Consider the following 17,663-nt stretch of genomic DNA (forward strand, 5'->3'; position numbering starts at 1 on the left):
TTCATATGTCCTTGGCTTCAGACCAAAATGACTGATTTTATAAATTAATTACCAAGAATACAGGGTCCCAACCTAATACATTCAAATTAATGCAAAGTTTATTAGAACAAAGTCTTAGTAAATCTCATAGATAAGAGAACCAAGAATCAGATCTGTTTCCATCACAGCTTCCTTATTCCGCCTCCTTTTTTATTCCTTACCACCTAGAAGCTTGGGCACCAATAAGTTCACAGAGTTAGCTATTCATTTTTAAAATAGAATTTATTTCTGTAATAAAGAATTAAAATATGGCTGTGAAAGTAGAGAATATAGAAAAAAAATCTTTAAAATGTGCAACAGTAATTTTAAAGGTAGTTAAGCACTACAGTCCATGCTCAACTTCTACTTGAAAGACCAACTAGTATTTTATATTAATATTTTATTAACTACAGTGGAAAAAACATACCAACATGCAATTTCAATTAATAATTATAATTCAATAACGGATTTAGATACCTGGTCAGGCCCTTTTGAAAATGAGTACAAATCTTGGGGATATATTTTTTTGAAGATGACTTCACTTACAGACTGATAAATCTACTGTCTAAAAGTCACAAGGATTTTTTTTTTTTACCAATTCACCCACTTACTTAAATCAATGTGGAAGCAATACGTACTTTTTGGATAAAACCAAATGTTTTGGTAAAAATGGGACAAGAACATCATCTTTCATTATAGTAGCACAAAAGCTGGCAAACTCATATATCCCCAAAGCTTGGTTCTCACAAGGTGGGTCTCAAATTAAGGCACTAAACACAGTTGAAAAAATACCTAATGAATTCTATGGATCCCTTCCCCCAAGTTTTATTTATAATTAAAATATAGGTGTTATTTTTATGCAGAACATACAAAAAAATTGAAAAATGTTTGACTAGAAGGAAGACGACTCTTCAGGGACTATTGTTTGAAGTTTGCAGATTAGGATAATCTTCTCTAGGAAGATTAATGACAACATAGCAGCACTATATTCACCAGGAACCCCAAAGCCAATGGATCTATCATGTGGGAGGAAGCCAAACCTTCTGGCTGCTCACAACATCACTCAGCTTCCCTTTAATCTTCAGGAAGTGTCTCTTGAATTCCAATCCATCACCCTATATTAGGAATAATTTCCAAAAATAATGTCAAAAATAAAATCAAAATCTCTGTAGTGATATGCAGATAAAAACATTTACAGATATGTCCAGCTACAATTCCCTTCAGGTCCTCTTACAAAGACCAATTAATTGTCTTGGGAGAAGAAATGGCTAAAATAAGTAATTCTGAATGATTTTGGGCCGATTACTGTTCCAACCACACTGGACTCAGAGAGCAAATACAATGACATTCTGTCTGTTTTAAGCATCTAGATATGTCTAGACTGAAGTCATTGTTTTCCATAGGTACTGGAGGTTTGTAAACTAAAAATAAGCTACACGACACTGAAGCCTTGCCAAAATACTGTGACAACAAAGCCAGTGATTCAGTTATAAGAAAAATTTTATTACACTAGGATATTAATAATATAATTCCATAATAAGCATCTGGACAACAGTATTGCAGCAAACCTCCAATATAAAGAATGTGAATTCCTCCTCCAACCCCCTTTAGAACTATTACAGTCTCTCAGGAAAGAGAGAAGATGTCATTTTTGACTTTTATGTCAAGGGCTTTAAAACTATATATAACCTCAGCACCAATAATTTCTAAAGAAATAATCAGAAATGTGAACAAAACTCTATGTATATGAACATTAATCATAGAATTATTAACAGATAAAAGTTCATTAATTATAATGTGGAAACATTTTGACAAATCATAATTTTTATTAAGAAAGTACATATAAATTCAATAAGAAAAAGTTTGGAATGTTTAAAAATTATTAAGGGTAATTAAAGGTAATTATTTTAAGGGTAAAAACAATTTAGGATTATTTTTATTTTCTTATTTGTTACATACTATTAATAGTAGTAAGGCTACTATAATGAAAAATATAAAAAATAAATCTGTGTTCTCTCTGATAAGGTTAAACTTGATTATTTTCTTCTTTAAACTTTTTTATATTTTTAAAATTTCTACAATAAACATGCAAAACAAAGTTTTATGTGTTTTTTTAAATGTGCCTTTCTACATACCTTAGAAAGCCGGAAGTCAACCAAGATCTTCTCATCCATTTCTACCAAATTAACTTTGAAAATCAGTTTATTGTTTCTTCTATCAGTTGTTGATACAGTAACCTAAGGCAATAAAAATAAGGTTAAGCCAGATGCAAGGGTAAACAATACTCTAAATATAACTACAATCTCAGGTTAGTGATACGACTGGGATAAAGCTAAGCGGTGCACTTCTATAATAAAAGCAATGCCAATCAACAGTCTCACTCCTTCCAGGGATTTTCCTCTCCCCGTGGGAGTATGTGCTTCACTAAGACCAAAGGTAACCAGGATGCAGCTCCATTACCAGGGCAGGAGTCTATATGAACTCTCAGCAACAAAATAAAGTAGTATTTTACCTAAAACAATTGAAAGAAGAAACAAGCGAAGAGAATAAAAAACAGAATGAGAGAAAAAGCAAGATAAAACGTAAGAAAGAAAGAGAGTTGAGATTTGTGGCTGGAAAGCTACCACAGCAATCAGAAGATGGTAATGGTCACGAGAGTCCTTGCATCTTTCACTTTCAGTGTTTTTAGAATATTCCTATGATCTGTAAAGAAGCAATAAGGAAAGCAAGGGCCAGCCAACAGCCAGCACCAAGACACCAAACATGGAGGACATCTTAAACCAGTGGCTATAGTAAAGCCATCAAAAGACTACAGTTAGATGGAGGAGCCCAAGCAAGATCAGCTGATTGTCCAGCTAAGCCCAGCTCGAATTACAAAACATCTGTAATAATTTCCACTTCAAGGAATGAGTATAGCCTGGCCTGCGTGGCTCAGCGATTGAGCATCGACCTATGATCCAGAAGACTGAGGTTCGATTCCCAGTCAGGGCACATGCTCGGGTTGAGAGCTTGATCCCTAGCAGGGGGCGTGCAGGAGGCAGCTGATCAGTGATTCTCCCTCATCATTGATGTTTCCATTTCTCTCTCCCTTTCCATTTCTCTCTCTGTAATCAATAAAACATATTTTAAAAAAAGAAAAAAAAAAGAAATGGCTATAAAAAATACATTGGGACAACACATTATATCCTGGGAAAATACAAGACACGCAATACATCTGAATTAGGTATTACGCTTCAAAGACAAAGAAAATTCTTGAAGGATTCAGACAGAAAGAGTGAAATGAGGAGTGATGTCCGTGAAAATGGTGGAGTAGGGAACTCTGAAAGCCCACTAACTCCACAAAAGCAATGAAAAACTGGCAAAAATTGTCAGAATCAACTTTTTTAAAACACTGGAAACTAAAAGCTCGCAGTAACACAGAAGCACTCACACAAAACAGGTGAGACTCCGAACAGTGAGGCTTCTCAAATTGTAACTTATCTCATCCCCACGCCCACTCCTCAGCTCAGCAGCAGCCTTGGAAACAACAGTCTGCATCCCAGGTACAGTGCAAGCGGCAGCAGAAGAAACTTCATTCACACACTGTCTTAAGCTGAGCTGGCTCCTTGGAAGCCCTGCTTAGAACACTTCCCTCTGTTTTGCCTGACTGGGTAGACAGAACTCGTCCTGTGCCAAAGCTGCCACCAGGGGGACATTTGTCAAACGTATTTATAAGCAAATGCTTTAGCCTCCATTTACTGAGGCAATATAACTTAGGGAAGTCTTTTAAGAAATATTATTTTTTTAAGGTAAAGAACGTTTTACTTAAATTCCTTCCATTTCAAAGGTTTCTTTTTCAAACTAAGCTACTTACCTTATATTTTAAAAATATACTGATGAGAGTTTTTTACTCAAATACTTAAATTTTCCTTTAGGAAAAGATATAATGAAAATAACGAAATATACCTGATTCATACAACTCTTCTTCCATTGATAGCCCAATTTCTCACAAGTCTCTTTCAGGCATTGGTAAGATTTGTCTGCATCCAATTTGGTAAAAAATCGTGTCATTCTTTTGACCAAGCGCTGCCAGGGGTTCTACATGCCAAATAAAGAAAAGCAGAATAAATCTGATAGCACCAAAAGCAGTCATATAGGTTTTGAGTCTGAAAATTCTTTCCTGTTACTTAAGATTCTTATCCATAAAGGTCTCCTCTAATTATATCTTCCTTGTAAAAAAAAAAAATTTTGTATAAATTAAAGTATTAATACTTTAAGATTTAAACATTTTTAAAAAAGACTCTAAGACAATAAAAAAAATAGATGGCTCCCATTATTTATTTGAAAAATTAAATTCTCTTACCTGTGAGGATCCTGGGGTGCCAAGTAATTGACTATTCAGAAGCATATGATCTGGACATGTGGGCTGCGAAAAACTGATCCCTTGTACCAGTTTATCAATGTATGAAGGGCTGGTGTCCCATAAGGAAAGACCTGTCCGTGGTTCTGGCTGGGAACTGGAGTACTTCACATTTTCTTCACTGAGGCATTAAGATATGGGGAAAAATATATCTTTAAATAAAATCTTTCAGACCTTTTTTATATCACATTATCATACACCAATAAAAGTGACGATCATTAAGATAAAATACAAACATGTATTACTTTCCGTGGTGAATATTACCTTCAACAACTACTTGATTTTTATTAATTAATCTTACCTAGAAGCACTGTTTACTGGAGAGAAGTCCAAACTGGATTGAATGTGCTTAGAAAATCCACCAGGAGACTCCGAAACACCACCTGAAGTGACTCGGGGCCTCTTTGCTCCTAAAAAAAATAAATTAATTAAATAAATACAAATGCTTTCACGTCTTCTATGCAGATACTTTTTAATTAACACAACTGGCAACCTGAAGAAGTAAAAATACATCTGAATTCATTTAATACAAAATACTTATATGACAAACAGTGGCACCTTCCACATGATTTTATGAGAAATGTGGTTGTTATGAACTTACTAGGATTCACTTGTCAAATTACACAAATTCTGATCAGTAAGTATGTTCCAAATGTGGAGTACAAGGCCATAACTTTAATAGTACCATTTATGGCAATAGAAAAATGTTCTATGAAGACAGAAAGACCTAGCTAAAGAATCGAAACTTTTTAAAACAAAAAATAATTTATGATAATAGCAATGAACATGATCAATCTGCTCTACCCAACATTCCTTGCTCCACTGGAGAAGCTTTAACAAGAATAATCATTATACAGAAAACGATGCCACTATAAATTCAGGGTTACTACCCTCAGCTGGATCTTCAACACTGACAGTCAGCCCTATGTTTCTCTAGTCAGTTTCCTCTCCCTTCCTCCACAATGATTGTTTAAAAACTTCTGAACTCTTATCAGATTCTCAAACCACCCTCCAGCACCTCACTTCTTAGTGTGTGATACCTTCTCCCATTTCACAAAGAAAATAAAGTGATTAGAAACTCCCTCAAGTTGCATTACCAAATCTGCCGATTTACTTGCATTCCTACCAATCCTCCCCTCCCATCACATGTTCTTCCCTTACTTGTACTTGAGCCCATACTTGCTTATCTCCTCAGGGATCTAGACGCTCATTTATTTCCTCTCTCTCTCAGACTTTCAGCCTCTTCCTCTCAACTGCATCTGTCCCAAAACCATTTAAACATGCTTAAGTCTAGCCAACCCTTTTATCTGTTAATCCACTCATTCAAATATTTTATTAAACCTATTGTGTATCCAGCAGTAAGACAGGAGAAACAGCACATAGGTATGCTTAAAGATCCAGGGGAAAGGGGAAAATTAATGATGCAGGAGAAAGACAAAAGAATTGCAGACAGTGTCCCTGAGTAGGCAAAAGAGAACTGGGTCTAGTGTACAAGAGTGGCAATGTGAAAGAAATTTTAATCTGGGGTTTAGAAGTTGATTATAACAAGTAGGGGGATAGTGGGTGGTGGTAGAGTCTGATAATGAGATTTGAAATTATGCAGGGAGGAACTTGGGAAAAAAGGAGAAAGCAACAATGAAGAAAGAAGATGCCTGCCTGCTCCCAAATCCCAGGGTATGGGAGCTCGGGAAAGAAAACATCTACCATTTAAGGGGAAGCAGTATCCTCAGGGGAGAGCTGGACTTCAACTAAAACACGGCAGAAGGTAAAAGGAACATTCAGAGAAGGGTTAAAAATTCCTCATTTGTCTCCAGCTATTGTCTTCTCTCAGCCAAACTTCTGGAATGAACTGTCTGTACTCTGCTTCTTTATTCTTTTAGACGACAGTCACTGCACAAACGCTGTACTCTTCTAGAATGTGCTCCCAACTCTAGTCAAAACTGCTCTTGCCAAGGTCGTGATTAACTGCCATATCATGAAGTCCACTGGACACATTTTTCTGTGTCCCTGGCCTTCACCCACCACTTAAATATTGGCATTCCTTAGAATTTCATACTCAATTTTATCTACTACTGTTTAAATTACCATCTATTTGAAGAAAACATTGACATCTCAAGCTTAGTCCTGTCTCCTTGGTCACACACACACACACGCACGCACGCACGCACACACACACACCCCTCTATTTGGGTTTTACTTAACTTCTCAAATTCAACATGTCCAAAATCAAATAAAATTTCCCCCCAAATCTGTGTTTCCTCCTGAGCTACATTCCAGTAAATGGCATCACCGTTTACACCCTTGTTCATACCAGAAAGGAATCATCCTTCATTCCTCCTCCTGCTTCCTTTCCCAAGTATAAACCACCAGTCCTGTCAATTACAGCTCCTACATTTCTTTGGAATCGCTCTCCTTTCTAATTCCATTGTCACTAACCTACTTCAAGTTATCATAATCTCACAGCTAGGATGAAAAATATCAAAAGCAATGTGGAAAACGTAGCCGGAAAGATCTTTTAAAACCAAATATATGATCCTGTCATGTCCTTGCTTAAAATCTCTCAAGGTTTCCCCAACAGCCTTAAGGAAATGCCCAAAATTCGTAGCATGGCTTACAAGGTCCTCCTCTGCGACTTGGTTGCTATCCACCTCTCTGGCCTCATCTCAAACCTCTCTCCATCTCCCCCTTGTCTGTTCACTAGTTACTAACAAACATTTACTGAGCAAAACAATGATAAGCAAATCAGACATAGTCTGTGCCATGCCAGCCTTCTTTCAAGTTCCTCAAATGCGCCACTTCCTAAACTCCACGACATTCCAAAGGCTGCTTCCGACGTTCAGAATCTGCCACTTATCTTGCTAGTGCTCATCTGGCCGACTCTCCTTTAAACTTCAAATGTTAAATCTACTGTGTTTCCTCAGGAAGACAAGTTTTCTCTATCATTTAAGACTTGGTCAAACACTTATAGTACCCTGACTTGCAATTTTATAATTATCAATAAACTTAAAATTATTATTTCATTTTTCCTGCCACACATTATAATCTCCACGACAGCTGAGACCACAGCTATTTTGTGCTGTTGACTTGTGATACTGACTTTGCAAGTTCTTTACTTTCACAGAAAAAAAATACTTGTATTTTAAGGATAGTACCTTTCTTAAGTGGTTTGTTGTACCATCTATCTTTTTTGATGTCTGGGATGGTAATCCTTACTGATGGATTCTCAACTAGAATTTTATGCAGCAGAGCTGAAAACAAAACATTAAGACAACATTTATAAAAGAGTCATGCAGATTAGAAAAGCCTATAACATGTGGTATGAACACATTCTCTCTTGACCTCCTCATGTCCAAGTATTATTTCTGGGGAAGAGAAAGAATAAATTAGTAAAGCGACTATATTATTGCTTTAATTTCATGCAGCTGTTATTTGCTACTGTCTGTATCTTAGAATATTCTGCCCAGATCTGGTTCTCAGTTATTTGCAAATAGTAGCATATCAGCCAGGTAGAAATGTTTCTCCCCAGGTGACAACATTAACAAAAAGATACAAAAAACTCATCCATTTTCAATACCAAATTTGTTCCAATGTCAAGTCCTCTTTCACACAGTTTTATAAAAAAAAAGATTTACTTTCCAGCATCCTAAAGTATCTTAATTATCTTGATCAAGAATTCATATATTGCCCTGCTCTGTGATTAGAGCATCAGCCCGAGGACCTAAGGATCTTGGATTCAATTCCTGGTCAAGGGCACATACCTGGGTTGCAGATCCGATCCCCACCCCCAGTCGGGGCATGCTCGGGAGGCAACCAACTGATTGATGTGTGTCTCTCACACTGATGTTTCTCTCTCTCTCTCTACCCCTCCCTCCCACTCTCTCTTAAAATGGAAAAAAAATTCATATATCTCCCACCACAAAAATAATTTTCTAATGGACAAAAGGTTTAAATGAAAAAATGAAGCCATAAAAACACAAATGAAAACATAGGAAATTTTTTTTCCAATGTTAGAGTAGAAAAGACCTTTCCAAACATGACAATATAGTCAGGAACCACAAAGAACAAGATAATAGATTTAAATTAATAAAAATACAAAAACTTTTCATGTCAAAACAGCATAAATAAAGGAAAAATACATGACAAACTGTGAAAAGTATCTGTAACAAATGCAAAGATTGGAGGTAGGAGAGGGTAAATAAACAGTGATGGAAAGTGACTTAACTCGGGGTGGTGAACAGACAAGACAATATACAAATGATGTATTATAGAATTGTACGCCTGAAACCTATATAATTTTATTAACCAGTGTCACCCCAATAAGTTCAATTAAAAATAAATAAATAAATGCAAAAATCTAATGATATTAATACGTTCAAAAAACTAATACCTAGTGGATACACAACCACATTGGTACTAAATTTAAAATAAAAAAAAACCGGTGAATATATTTTTATAGGCCTATTGGATTAAATATTTTTTAATGTAAATTAATAGGACTGTGATGACATAATATGAACTTTCTGAAAAGCAATTTGGCAAAATAAATCAGAATTTAAAACTGTATACAGTCTTGACCCTGTAATTCCACTTCTGGGGTTTTATTTTAATTACGTTAAAGGTATGTGCAAAGATTTAGTTATATGGATGATCATCCTATCTCTTTCATAACAGTGAAAAACTGGGGGAAAAATCCAAATCTCTAAAATAGTGAACTGAATGAGTATAAGGAATATCCATTAGGCAGAATACCTTCAGAGTCTTTAAAAACAATGATGTAGGCCTATAATTACAATCATGGAAAAAGCTCACAAAGCATTAACACAAAAAAACAGGTTTACAAAGTATCAATGTATGTAGTGTGATCTCATTTTGTAAAAACACACGTTATAAATAATGTACATATGTAACAAATATATGTACTTAAATATTTTTACAACGAAGTGTAGAAGCACATACCAAAATATTAAAAGAAGCTATTTCTGAGGGATTATAGGACTGGTTTTTAAAATTTTTTTGTTATTTTTTAATTTATCTACAAGGATCGTGTATTATTTACATGACCATTTATAAGTTAAAAAGAAATGTAATAAAAAATAACCAAACAGCACTATGCTTCATTATCCAAGAAATGAGTACTTTCAAACAAGATAACCCAGTTACCTAAAGGAGCAGAATCTATTTTTTTCCAAGGGTTGAGGTATGTCTTTTTTTCTTTCCAATCAGAATATTCCTGACAACTGTCACTGGGCTGGTCCCACGGCAATTCTAAAAAAAGAAACAAGTCCCAGTTTTCTGAGTGTTCATATCATTATGCAGTAAAGATTCCAAGGGAAAGTAATTAACAATACAAATCCATTTCCTCCAAGTTAATTCAATATGGCTTTCAAACCAAGAATACCAACTCACAAAAATTTTAGAGGCACTCAGAGATGGCTGAACCACTTCCTGCTCTACTCTTTCCAAAAGTATTCACATGAATCTTAAAAGTGAGAGCTACTGTGGTATTTCATTTAATAGCTACGCGTGCCTCATTTTTTAAAACCTTTGGGATTAAAAGTTCTAACTTAGTTACAAATAATTCATAACTTTTAAAATACTGTCATATAAATATGGAAAACCTTGGTTTATTTCATTTATTTTGGTATAACAAATCTGTCTTGCCACAGGACAGGAGTTTTATCATGATTAAATAGCTCTTACCTCCAGCCAACATTGCTGTAAGTACTATTCCACAGGACCAAATGTCAACTGGTTCTGCATGAAATTCTTTTCTCTTTAGAAGTTCTGGAGCAACATAAGGTAAAGTACCACACATCTTGTTCAGTAAACGCTCACGATTATTATGCCGAAACACTGTTGCCAAGCCAAAGTCAGAGATTTTGAGGTTATCTAAACCAAAGGAAGGAGAGATGGCACTGGATAAAAATGTTTTCTAACTAGATATACTTAAAAAATTAAGTCTTATTGGAAAAATCACTAATGTTACTTAAGGTTTGTAGAACTTCTGTACTTTAAAATTAACAAAACAAAAAATTTTTAAAAAGAAGAAATAAAAGATATCATCTAGCTAAAATCAGTGAAAGGACTTGTCGTTTCTCCTAACTTATCAGAAATATCATCAATACACAAAACAGGTTAAAGAAAGGTACTAAAGTCAAAAGGGCCTGTCCTTCTGGAAAAGGGCACTCCAGGCTTAGGCTTAAAGTAGAGGTTGTGCAGCAGGCTGGAAGGAGACATCAATAATATATTAGGCACAGCTTTCCTGTTGGCTGGAAGAAAATATATATGTAAAGACACAGCAAAACTAAAGATCCACAAACCACCAGAACTTCTTGTCCAAGTGGCGAAGCAAATTTCCATTCTAACTTCCCATCTTCAACACACACAAACTGCAGGCAGAGCTTTCAGTTTAACTTATACTTGGTGAATGTCTACTGTAACAGAACGACACTGTGCCAGCCACTGTAGTTAGGTACATTATTGGAGAAGACTACAGCAGACAACTGTTGTGAAGGTTATGAAAATACAGAATAGTACAAAATCGTATAGCAAAGGAATCTGATCTAGTCTTAGGAATTAGGCAAGATTCCCCATTTTCAACCTTTTTAGAGGGCAATCTGGCAAAAGATGTCAAAATCTGAAATACACTCTTTGAACTAGTAATTTCTACTTTTAGGTCTCTATCCACAGAATACTCCCACCAACTCACAAACATAAGGATATTCATAGCAGTATTATTTGTAAAAAACATAAATGTCCATCAGTAAAAAATGATTAAGCCCTGCCAGGTGTGACTCAGTGGTTGAACATCGACCCAGGAACCAGGAGGTCATGGCTGGATTCCCGGTCAGGGCATATGCCCTGGTTGCAGGCTCGATCCTGAGTATGGGTGTGCAGGAGGCAGCTGATCAATGTTTCTCTCTCATCGATGTCTGTATCTTTCTATCCCTCTCCCTTCCTCTCTAAAAATCAATAAAAATGTATTTTTAAAAAATGATTAAATCTTACGTACACAATGAAACTACACAAGTAATTGTTTTTGAAAAGGCATATCTATAAGTACTGACACAGAATTGGGTATAAGTGAAAAAAAGGCAAGTGTCATAACAAACGTTCGTTATAACATGACCCAATTTTTATATTGGGTCTGTGCACAAATTTATAGAACAGTCGTCACTGTTCTGTTTTTAAAGCTACAAAAACAACTGTCCCAAAACAGAGGATTAATTCTTTAAAAATTAATTACATTTGCACAATATACTATGTAAGCCATTGACGCTGTTTACCAGTATTTGACTTGGGAGGTATACTATAATTACCTTTTAATAGCTATATGTGACACAATCTTAATAAACCACTGAGAATGAGTTTCCAGTTACTTATAAGTAGTAATCACATAAGATACTAATGGATGACCACAGTATTCCTTGGATTTCATTGTTTTGTTATCCCCTGAAATTTCAGTAATGCAAAAGCCTTGAAACAGCCTTGTATGGCTGCATTAAAATAATTTAGCTAGCTGAGACAAAATACTAAACTTACCCCTTTCATCCAATAGAAGATTTTCTGGCTTAATGTCCCTGTGAGTTATTCCAATACCATGCAGATAAATCTAAGTGGAAAGCAAAGGGAAGCATACTAGAATTTAGTGACTTAATTCATTCACACTAATTTTAAGTAAAAGGAAGAGTCAGCTGTACCTACCACCCCTGCCATGAGTTGATGGAAGAACCTCTGAGCATCTTGTTCAGGCATGCCTATGTCCGGCTCTATAAGAATTAATTAAGAAAGTTAGTTTGCCAGGTAAATATAATCAGGAATCAACCACATAGTCTCCTAATTCTAAGGTTAAACATTTGTGATTGTACTTTTGCAAACAGAATCTTATGCTACAATGAAGAGACTCTGGAATCCACTAACACTTAATAACTCACATTTCCCCATCTGTTATGTGGTGAAAATAAATCAACATCACAGGAAAATTACAGAGAGAAATAACAAACTATTATCCAAATCAAGAATGCAAACCATACCTTGAAAGCTTCTACTTATCTTGTATTAACCATGATATATTTGACTTAATTCTCCCCTAATTTCATCAAAGTGTTACGCCAATATTTTTCCCCTCCTGAAATGTAATTGCCAAAGTGGAAGCTTGGGCAAATCTAAGCTAATTTCACTATTTAACAACAGATTTAAACTTCATATAACCTCTCACACTACAAGGTCACAAGTGCCTGTGAAGTTTCTTTAGTAACGGTTTTATTAAGAAATATTCTATTGTCAGTCATCTTTTTATATCTTGATCTCCCTTATTAACTCATGATTTCTTTTACACTCAACTCTCTTCCTGAGATAAATACTGGAGATTCTAATAATCAATTTTAACTATTAATACAATAGCTTTAAATGATAAATTTAGAGCCATAGAACATATTTTATGCACTTCTCAGTGTTCTGTAACATCAAGCCTTTGAGTCTACATAGAACATTTAAGTAGTAGCAACAGAATTTACTTTATATATATATATATAAAAGCAATCCTAGAAAACTCTAAATCATTTCACTTAAACAAGTGAAGAAGAAACATAACAACATGCTATTATTTTGGATCTGTAAATATATGCAATGATTTCACGTAACTAGAGTGTCTACAAAAAAAATTGTATAGGCAAACAATTCATTTCATTTATAATACTTCACCATGAGATTACAGTTTGTCATTCTTAAAATCTACAAAACAATACCAATCAAAACCACTTATATAACTTGAGAAAAAAGTTTTCTTTGATGACTTTATGCTTTCATGTGTTAATATTAGTTGCAAAAAACAAAACAATTTACTCCAATTTCCCTGTCGCATAAGCAATTCTAAATGGACAATGACCAAATACAGACTCAAGTTTTAAAAATTTAGCAACTTGTTTAGTAGAATAATTATCTTAAATCTTTTCCATACCTATTCGGTCAAAAAGTTCTCCCCCACTACAATACTCCAGAAACAGATATTGGATATTGCCTTCTCTCCTGTGACCATAGAATTTCACTACATTCTCATGATTTAACATTTTATTGATACAGATCTCTTTCTTAATATTTTCTGGACAGTCTACGGCACGCTTCATGTCTACAATCTTCACCGCAACTGCTTCTTCAGTTCTTCTATTCACAGCAAGCTGAACTCTAAAAAGGAAAAGGAAAAGTTGTAACATTCCAGACACTTGAGTTTTATTTATTTTAAAACTTCAAAAGATGAAACATGACTCATCCAGAACTATTTTGCCTTTATTAATTTCCCCACCAAGGAGAAACCATGGGAACGGTTTCTGCCATGTTCTCAACAGATACTACTCCTTTCTGACATGTGAGGTACAACGGATGATGCACAAAAAGCAGTCATGCTGTATAGCCAAAAGTCATTTAATAAACGCTTGAGAAAATAAACTGAAGTGGGTTAATAGCAATTCTAGGCCACATCACATATAACACATGCTCTATTCATTTAATTTTAGTAACATTACCTAATGTTGATTAATCCTGTGGTAACTGTTCTAAGCACCTATGGGATAGGTACCATTATTGCTATCCCACAGCTAAAAAAAACTAGAGGCACACAACAATATTAAGGAGCTTGCTGCCTTGGCCAGGTGGCTAGGCTGGCTGGAGTGTCATCCTGTACATCAAAAGGCTGCGGGTTCGATTCAGGTCAGGGCACATGCTGAGGATGCAGGTTTGGTACAGGAGGCAGCCCACAGATTGCTGTTTCTCTTTCACATCAATGTTTCTTTCTCTCTCTCTCTCTTTCTCTCCCCACCTCCTCTTTCTCTCAAATCAATAAATATACATATCTCCTCGGGTGAGGACTGGAAAAAAAAAGCAGCCCAACTGGGCCTGGCTCAGCGGCTGAGCATTGGCCTAGGACCCGGAGGATCAAGGTTCGATTCCAGGTCACGGCACATGCGGCTGACCTCCAGCAGGGGGCGAGCTGGAGGCAGCTGATCTATGACTTTCATCACTGATGTCTCTCTCTCTCCTTTCCTCTCTCTGAAATCAATAAAGATATATTTAAAAAAGAAAAAAGCTGCAGCCGCTTGCCTAAGAACAAAACAATGGCCAGTATGTGACAGGCTGATGATCTGACAGCAGGCAAGTCTGACTCCAGAGTCAGTCCGCTGCCTCCTTTACCCGCTCTGCCGAAACCCGAAGAAGGGCCGTGGGGCGGGAGAAGCTGACCTCAGCAACCCCTTCCGGCTCTCCACAAAGAAAATGCAAAGGAAAATAAAGCCCTTACAAAAAATGGTACAGCTTCGGTTCCCAAAGGCCTTGGGCTGCAAATGCAGCGATCTGTTTTCTAAGCCCCTGCTGTATTAAAATAACTCCAAAACAACAAATATGGACTCAAACAGGACAGCTGTGGCGGAACAAACAAACAAACGCAAGTGTGAAAGCAGGTTTCGAGGGCCACTCACTCTCCATAGGCACCTTCCCCCAGGGTCTGCACCAAGTCCCAGTCTTCCACAAAGGGCACGGCCATGGCTCCACCGTGGACGCGGCTGCGAGGGGCAGGACCCAGAAAAGACGGGGGTGAGTACCAGCGCCCGCGCCCCGCGAGGCCCCGAGCTCTGCGTCTCGCCCCGAGTCCTCAATACCTGGGGAACAGCTCCCGCTCGCCCTGCCGCCGCCTCGCCCGTGCTTTCTCCCCGTCTACTCCACAGGCGGGTACCCCAATTCTGTGAGCCCCCGTCCCCGCGCACGATTGCTCCACCTCGGGCTGCCTCACCCTCGGGGGGAACCTGACAGTTGCGAAGGGGAGCCGAGGAACGGGGCGGTGGACGCGGTAAAGGGCCGGCCCTGGGTCCGAGGGGAGGGGGACTGATAACCTCGACCACCGCAGCCCCTCCTCCCGGCCCCGCCGGCTGCCTCGGGGCCGGGAGGAGCCCGGGGCGGGGCCAAACTGCCCGAGAGGCGGAAGGAGGGCCGGGTGGCACGCAGGCCAGCAGAGGGGAGGACTCGGGGTGCCTGTCCCGCACGCGCCCCGGCGCCACCCTCCCGCGCCCTCTGGAGCCGCCCTCCGCCGCAGTCTCTCCGAGCCCCTCGCCCGTGGCCGTGCCCCTCCCAGCTAGTGCGGACCCGCCCTCCTCTGCAGACTCCCTCCCCAGCCTACCCGCCGCCCTCCTCACCAGGCCGTCCTCTGCCCGCCACCGCAGGAATCCAAATGCAGCGCTTTTCCCGCCAAAACGAGCCGGCGTCGCCTTGCCGCAAACGCGCGCGCCCTTGCCGTAAAGCAGGGAGGCGCGCTTTCCGGTTCTCGGGGTTTGGAAGGGTGGTGGCTCCGGGCGGCCGGCGCTGCGGTGCCGAAGGCTTCGGCCGGCTGGGCCCCGGCTGCCGGGGAGTCGGGAGAAAGTGCGGGAAGCTCTCTGCGCCCCGACGCGTCTTAGCCCCGGGCGGCGCCGGGGACCCGAGCCGAGCGCGCGTCGCTCCTGGCGCCTCCCTCCGAGCACCTGCCCAGCGGCCCGACGGGGCCGCGGGGGCCTCGTTCAGCCTGTCACCTTCTAGGGCGGCTCCAGCGAACCGGGGCCGGGAACACGAAGGGAGCTGCGGGGGCGCAAGCCTGGTCCCCCAGCATCTGGCCGGGAGGGGGTCGGGGGAACTCTCGCGGTTTGAGGTGGGGGGGGCTTGGCCCGTTTTTGCCCTGTGTTGTCTGGACCGCTCCGGAACAGCTCCTTAGCCCCGCGGCTTTGGAAGAAGAGCATAGCGTGGGCCTACCTGCCTCCTTAATGTGCAGGAAACGGGCAGGTCGACCAAAAAGGCTGTTCCGCCTCATTTTACAACGCAAAGTTTAAAAGTAGAGCAGCCCGTTTAAATGAGAAGGTAAATTCGGGGGAAGGGCTACTGAGGGGTAAAATAATACGAGAAAGTGAGACAGTCTTCACTCGGGGCACAGGCAAGATTACCTCCCTAAGTTCTCCAGCTCTTAAGGCTGGGCAGGCACACTGAGCCTAACTAGCTCGACTGTGTTACTAGTAATGGAGTAAAGTAAGTGTAATGCATGTTACACAAAAATGCACAATTAACCAATGTCACCCAATAAAATTTAATTTTAAAAAATGCACACGTTTTAAAACAGGACTGGGGCACTTCAAAATGCCTGCTCAAGAAGTTTTGACCATGAAATCATAGGTTAGGCTTCACGTAATAAAGTAAGTTTTTAGGTGTTTTACTACATTTTCTCTCAGTTGTGCACTGTGTGCTGCAAACAAAGAATAGGAAGAAAGGAAGAGGAGGACCTGCTCAGTTTCTATGTGTCTGGGTGGAATTAAAGTTATCTTAGCCTGAAAAAATAAGGTATAGATTTTAGGCAGAATACAGTTAAAAACAGCATATGGGAGGACTGCACACAATAGCCTCTGTTCCCTTCTGAAACCTTACTAAAATAGTAAGTCTTTAAAAAGCACAAGAATAGAGAATGAAAAACAAGATTTTGGCAAGTGGGAAGTCTTTAGATAAAACAAAGAGGAATCCTAAAGACAACAATGGGAAAACAGAAAAGCAACTTGATTTACATCACAGAACTTCCAAAAGTCTCAAGTTGAATTAGTGACACCAGGTAACTGAAATGTAGGTGAAGGTGGGGCTAAAAAGAGGGTAGGTTGAAAGATTAGGTAAGAAGCAAATAGACCCTTGGACCCTCTCCCTCTGTGTACCCAAAGAACTGTCCCTCCTCTAAGCTGGTACAAGACTTGAGAGGGTAAATACATGGTATCTGAGCTGGAGAGCATCAGGTACACAGCCTTGAGTACCTTACTGAAAACAAGGGGATTAAGTGTAAGTTTATGCAATGAAAGTTGAACCTCTAAGCCTTCTTTCCCCACTTTACTCTTAGAAATCTGGCAGCCTGGCTTGTAACCTTAGGAGATATACAAGCCTTCTCAAGGGAATGTCACCTATATAAATGATCTAAAATACCACTATCAGCCCGCCCGTGGCTCAGCGGTTGAGCATCCACCTATGATCCAGGAGATTGCAGTTGGATTCCTGATCAGGGCATATGCCCAGGTTGTGGCTCAATCCCCAGTAGGGGGCATGCAAGAAGCAGCCAATCAATGACTCTTCATCATTGATGTTTCTATCCATTCATCCCTCTCTCTGAAATCAATAAAGGCATATTTTAAATAAATAAAATACCACTATCAGGGATTTCTTAATGTAACAATTCAGCCAGATAACAGGAGTGAGGCCCACATTC

At 39.0% G+C, this 17,663-nt stretch overlaps 1 protein-coding gene across 1 annotated transcript; it reads right to left on the reverse strand.

Annotated features, from left to right (window-relative positions):
• Positions 1-242: 242 nt before the first annotated feature.
• Positions 243-15,634, reverse strand: CHEK1 (checkpoint kinase 1). Its single transcript, XM_016204414.2, has 13 exons — positions 15,598-15,634; positions 14,887-14,970; positions 13,377-13,600; positions 12,122-12,186; positions 11,960-12,029; positions 10,118-10,306; positions 9,578-9,682; positions 7,570-7,665; positions 4,719-4,827; positions 4,361-4,538; positions 3,964-4,095; positions 2,154-2,255; positions 243-1,133 (listed from the first exon to the last, which is right to left on the reverse strand). Exons 2-13 carry the CDS (start codon positions 14,949-14,951, stop codon positions 1,038-1,040), a joined length of 1,431 nt encoding a protein of 476 aa, XP_016059900.1. The 5' UTR covers positions 14,952-14,970; positions 15,598-15,634; the 3' UTR covers positions 243-1,037.
• Positions 15,635-17,663: the final 2,029 nt, after the last annotated feature.

The sequence above is a fragment of the Miniopterus natalensis genome, chromosome 20, assembly GCF_054644295.1.
Source record: "Miniopterus natalensis isolate mMinNat1 chromosome 20, mMinNat1.hap1, whole genome shotgun sequence".
NCBI lineage: Eukaryota > Metazoa > Chordata > Mammalia > Chiroptera > Miniopteridae > Miniopterus > Miniopterus natalensis.

Excerpts from the sequence above, each read along its gene's own strand:
- CHEK1 (XM_016204414.2), bottom strand. The coding sequence starts at position 14,951 with ATGGCCGTGCCCTTTGTGGAAGACTGGGACTTGGTGCAGACCCTGGGG. Across the intron at positions 12,187-13,376 it reads AGAACTTTTTGACCGAATAG|AGCCGGACATAGGCATGCCT; the intron begins GTATGGAAAAGA and ends TAATTCTTATAG. Across the intron at positions 12,030-12,121 it reads ATCAACTCATGGCAGGGGTG|ATTTATCTGCATGGTATTGG; the intron begins GTAGGTACAGCT and ends CTTTCCACTTAG.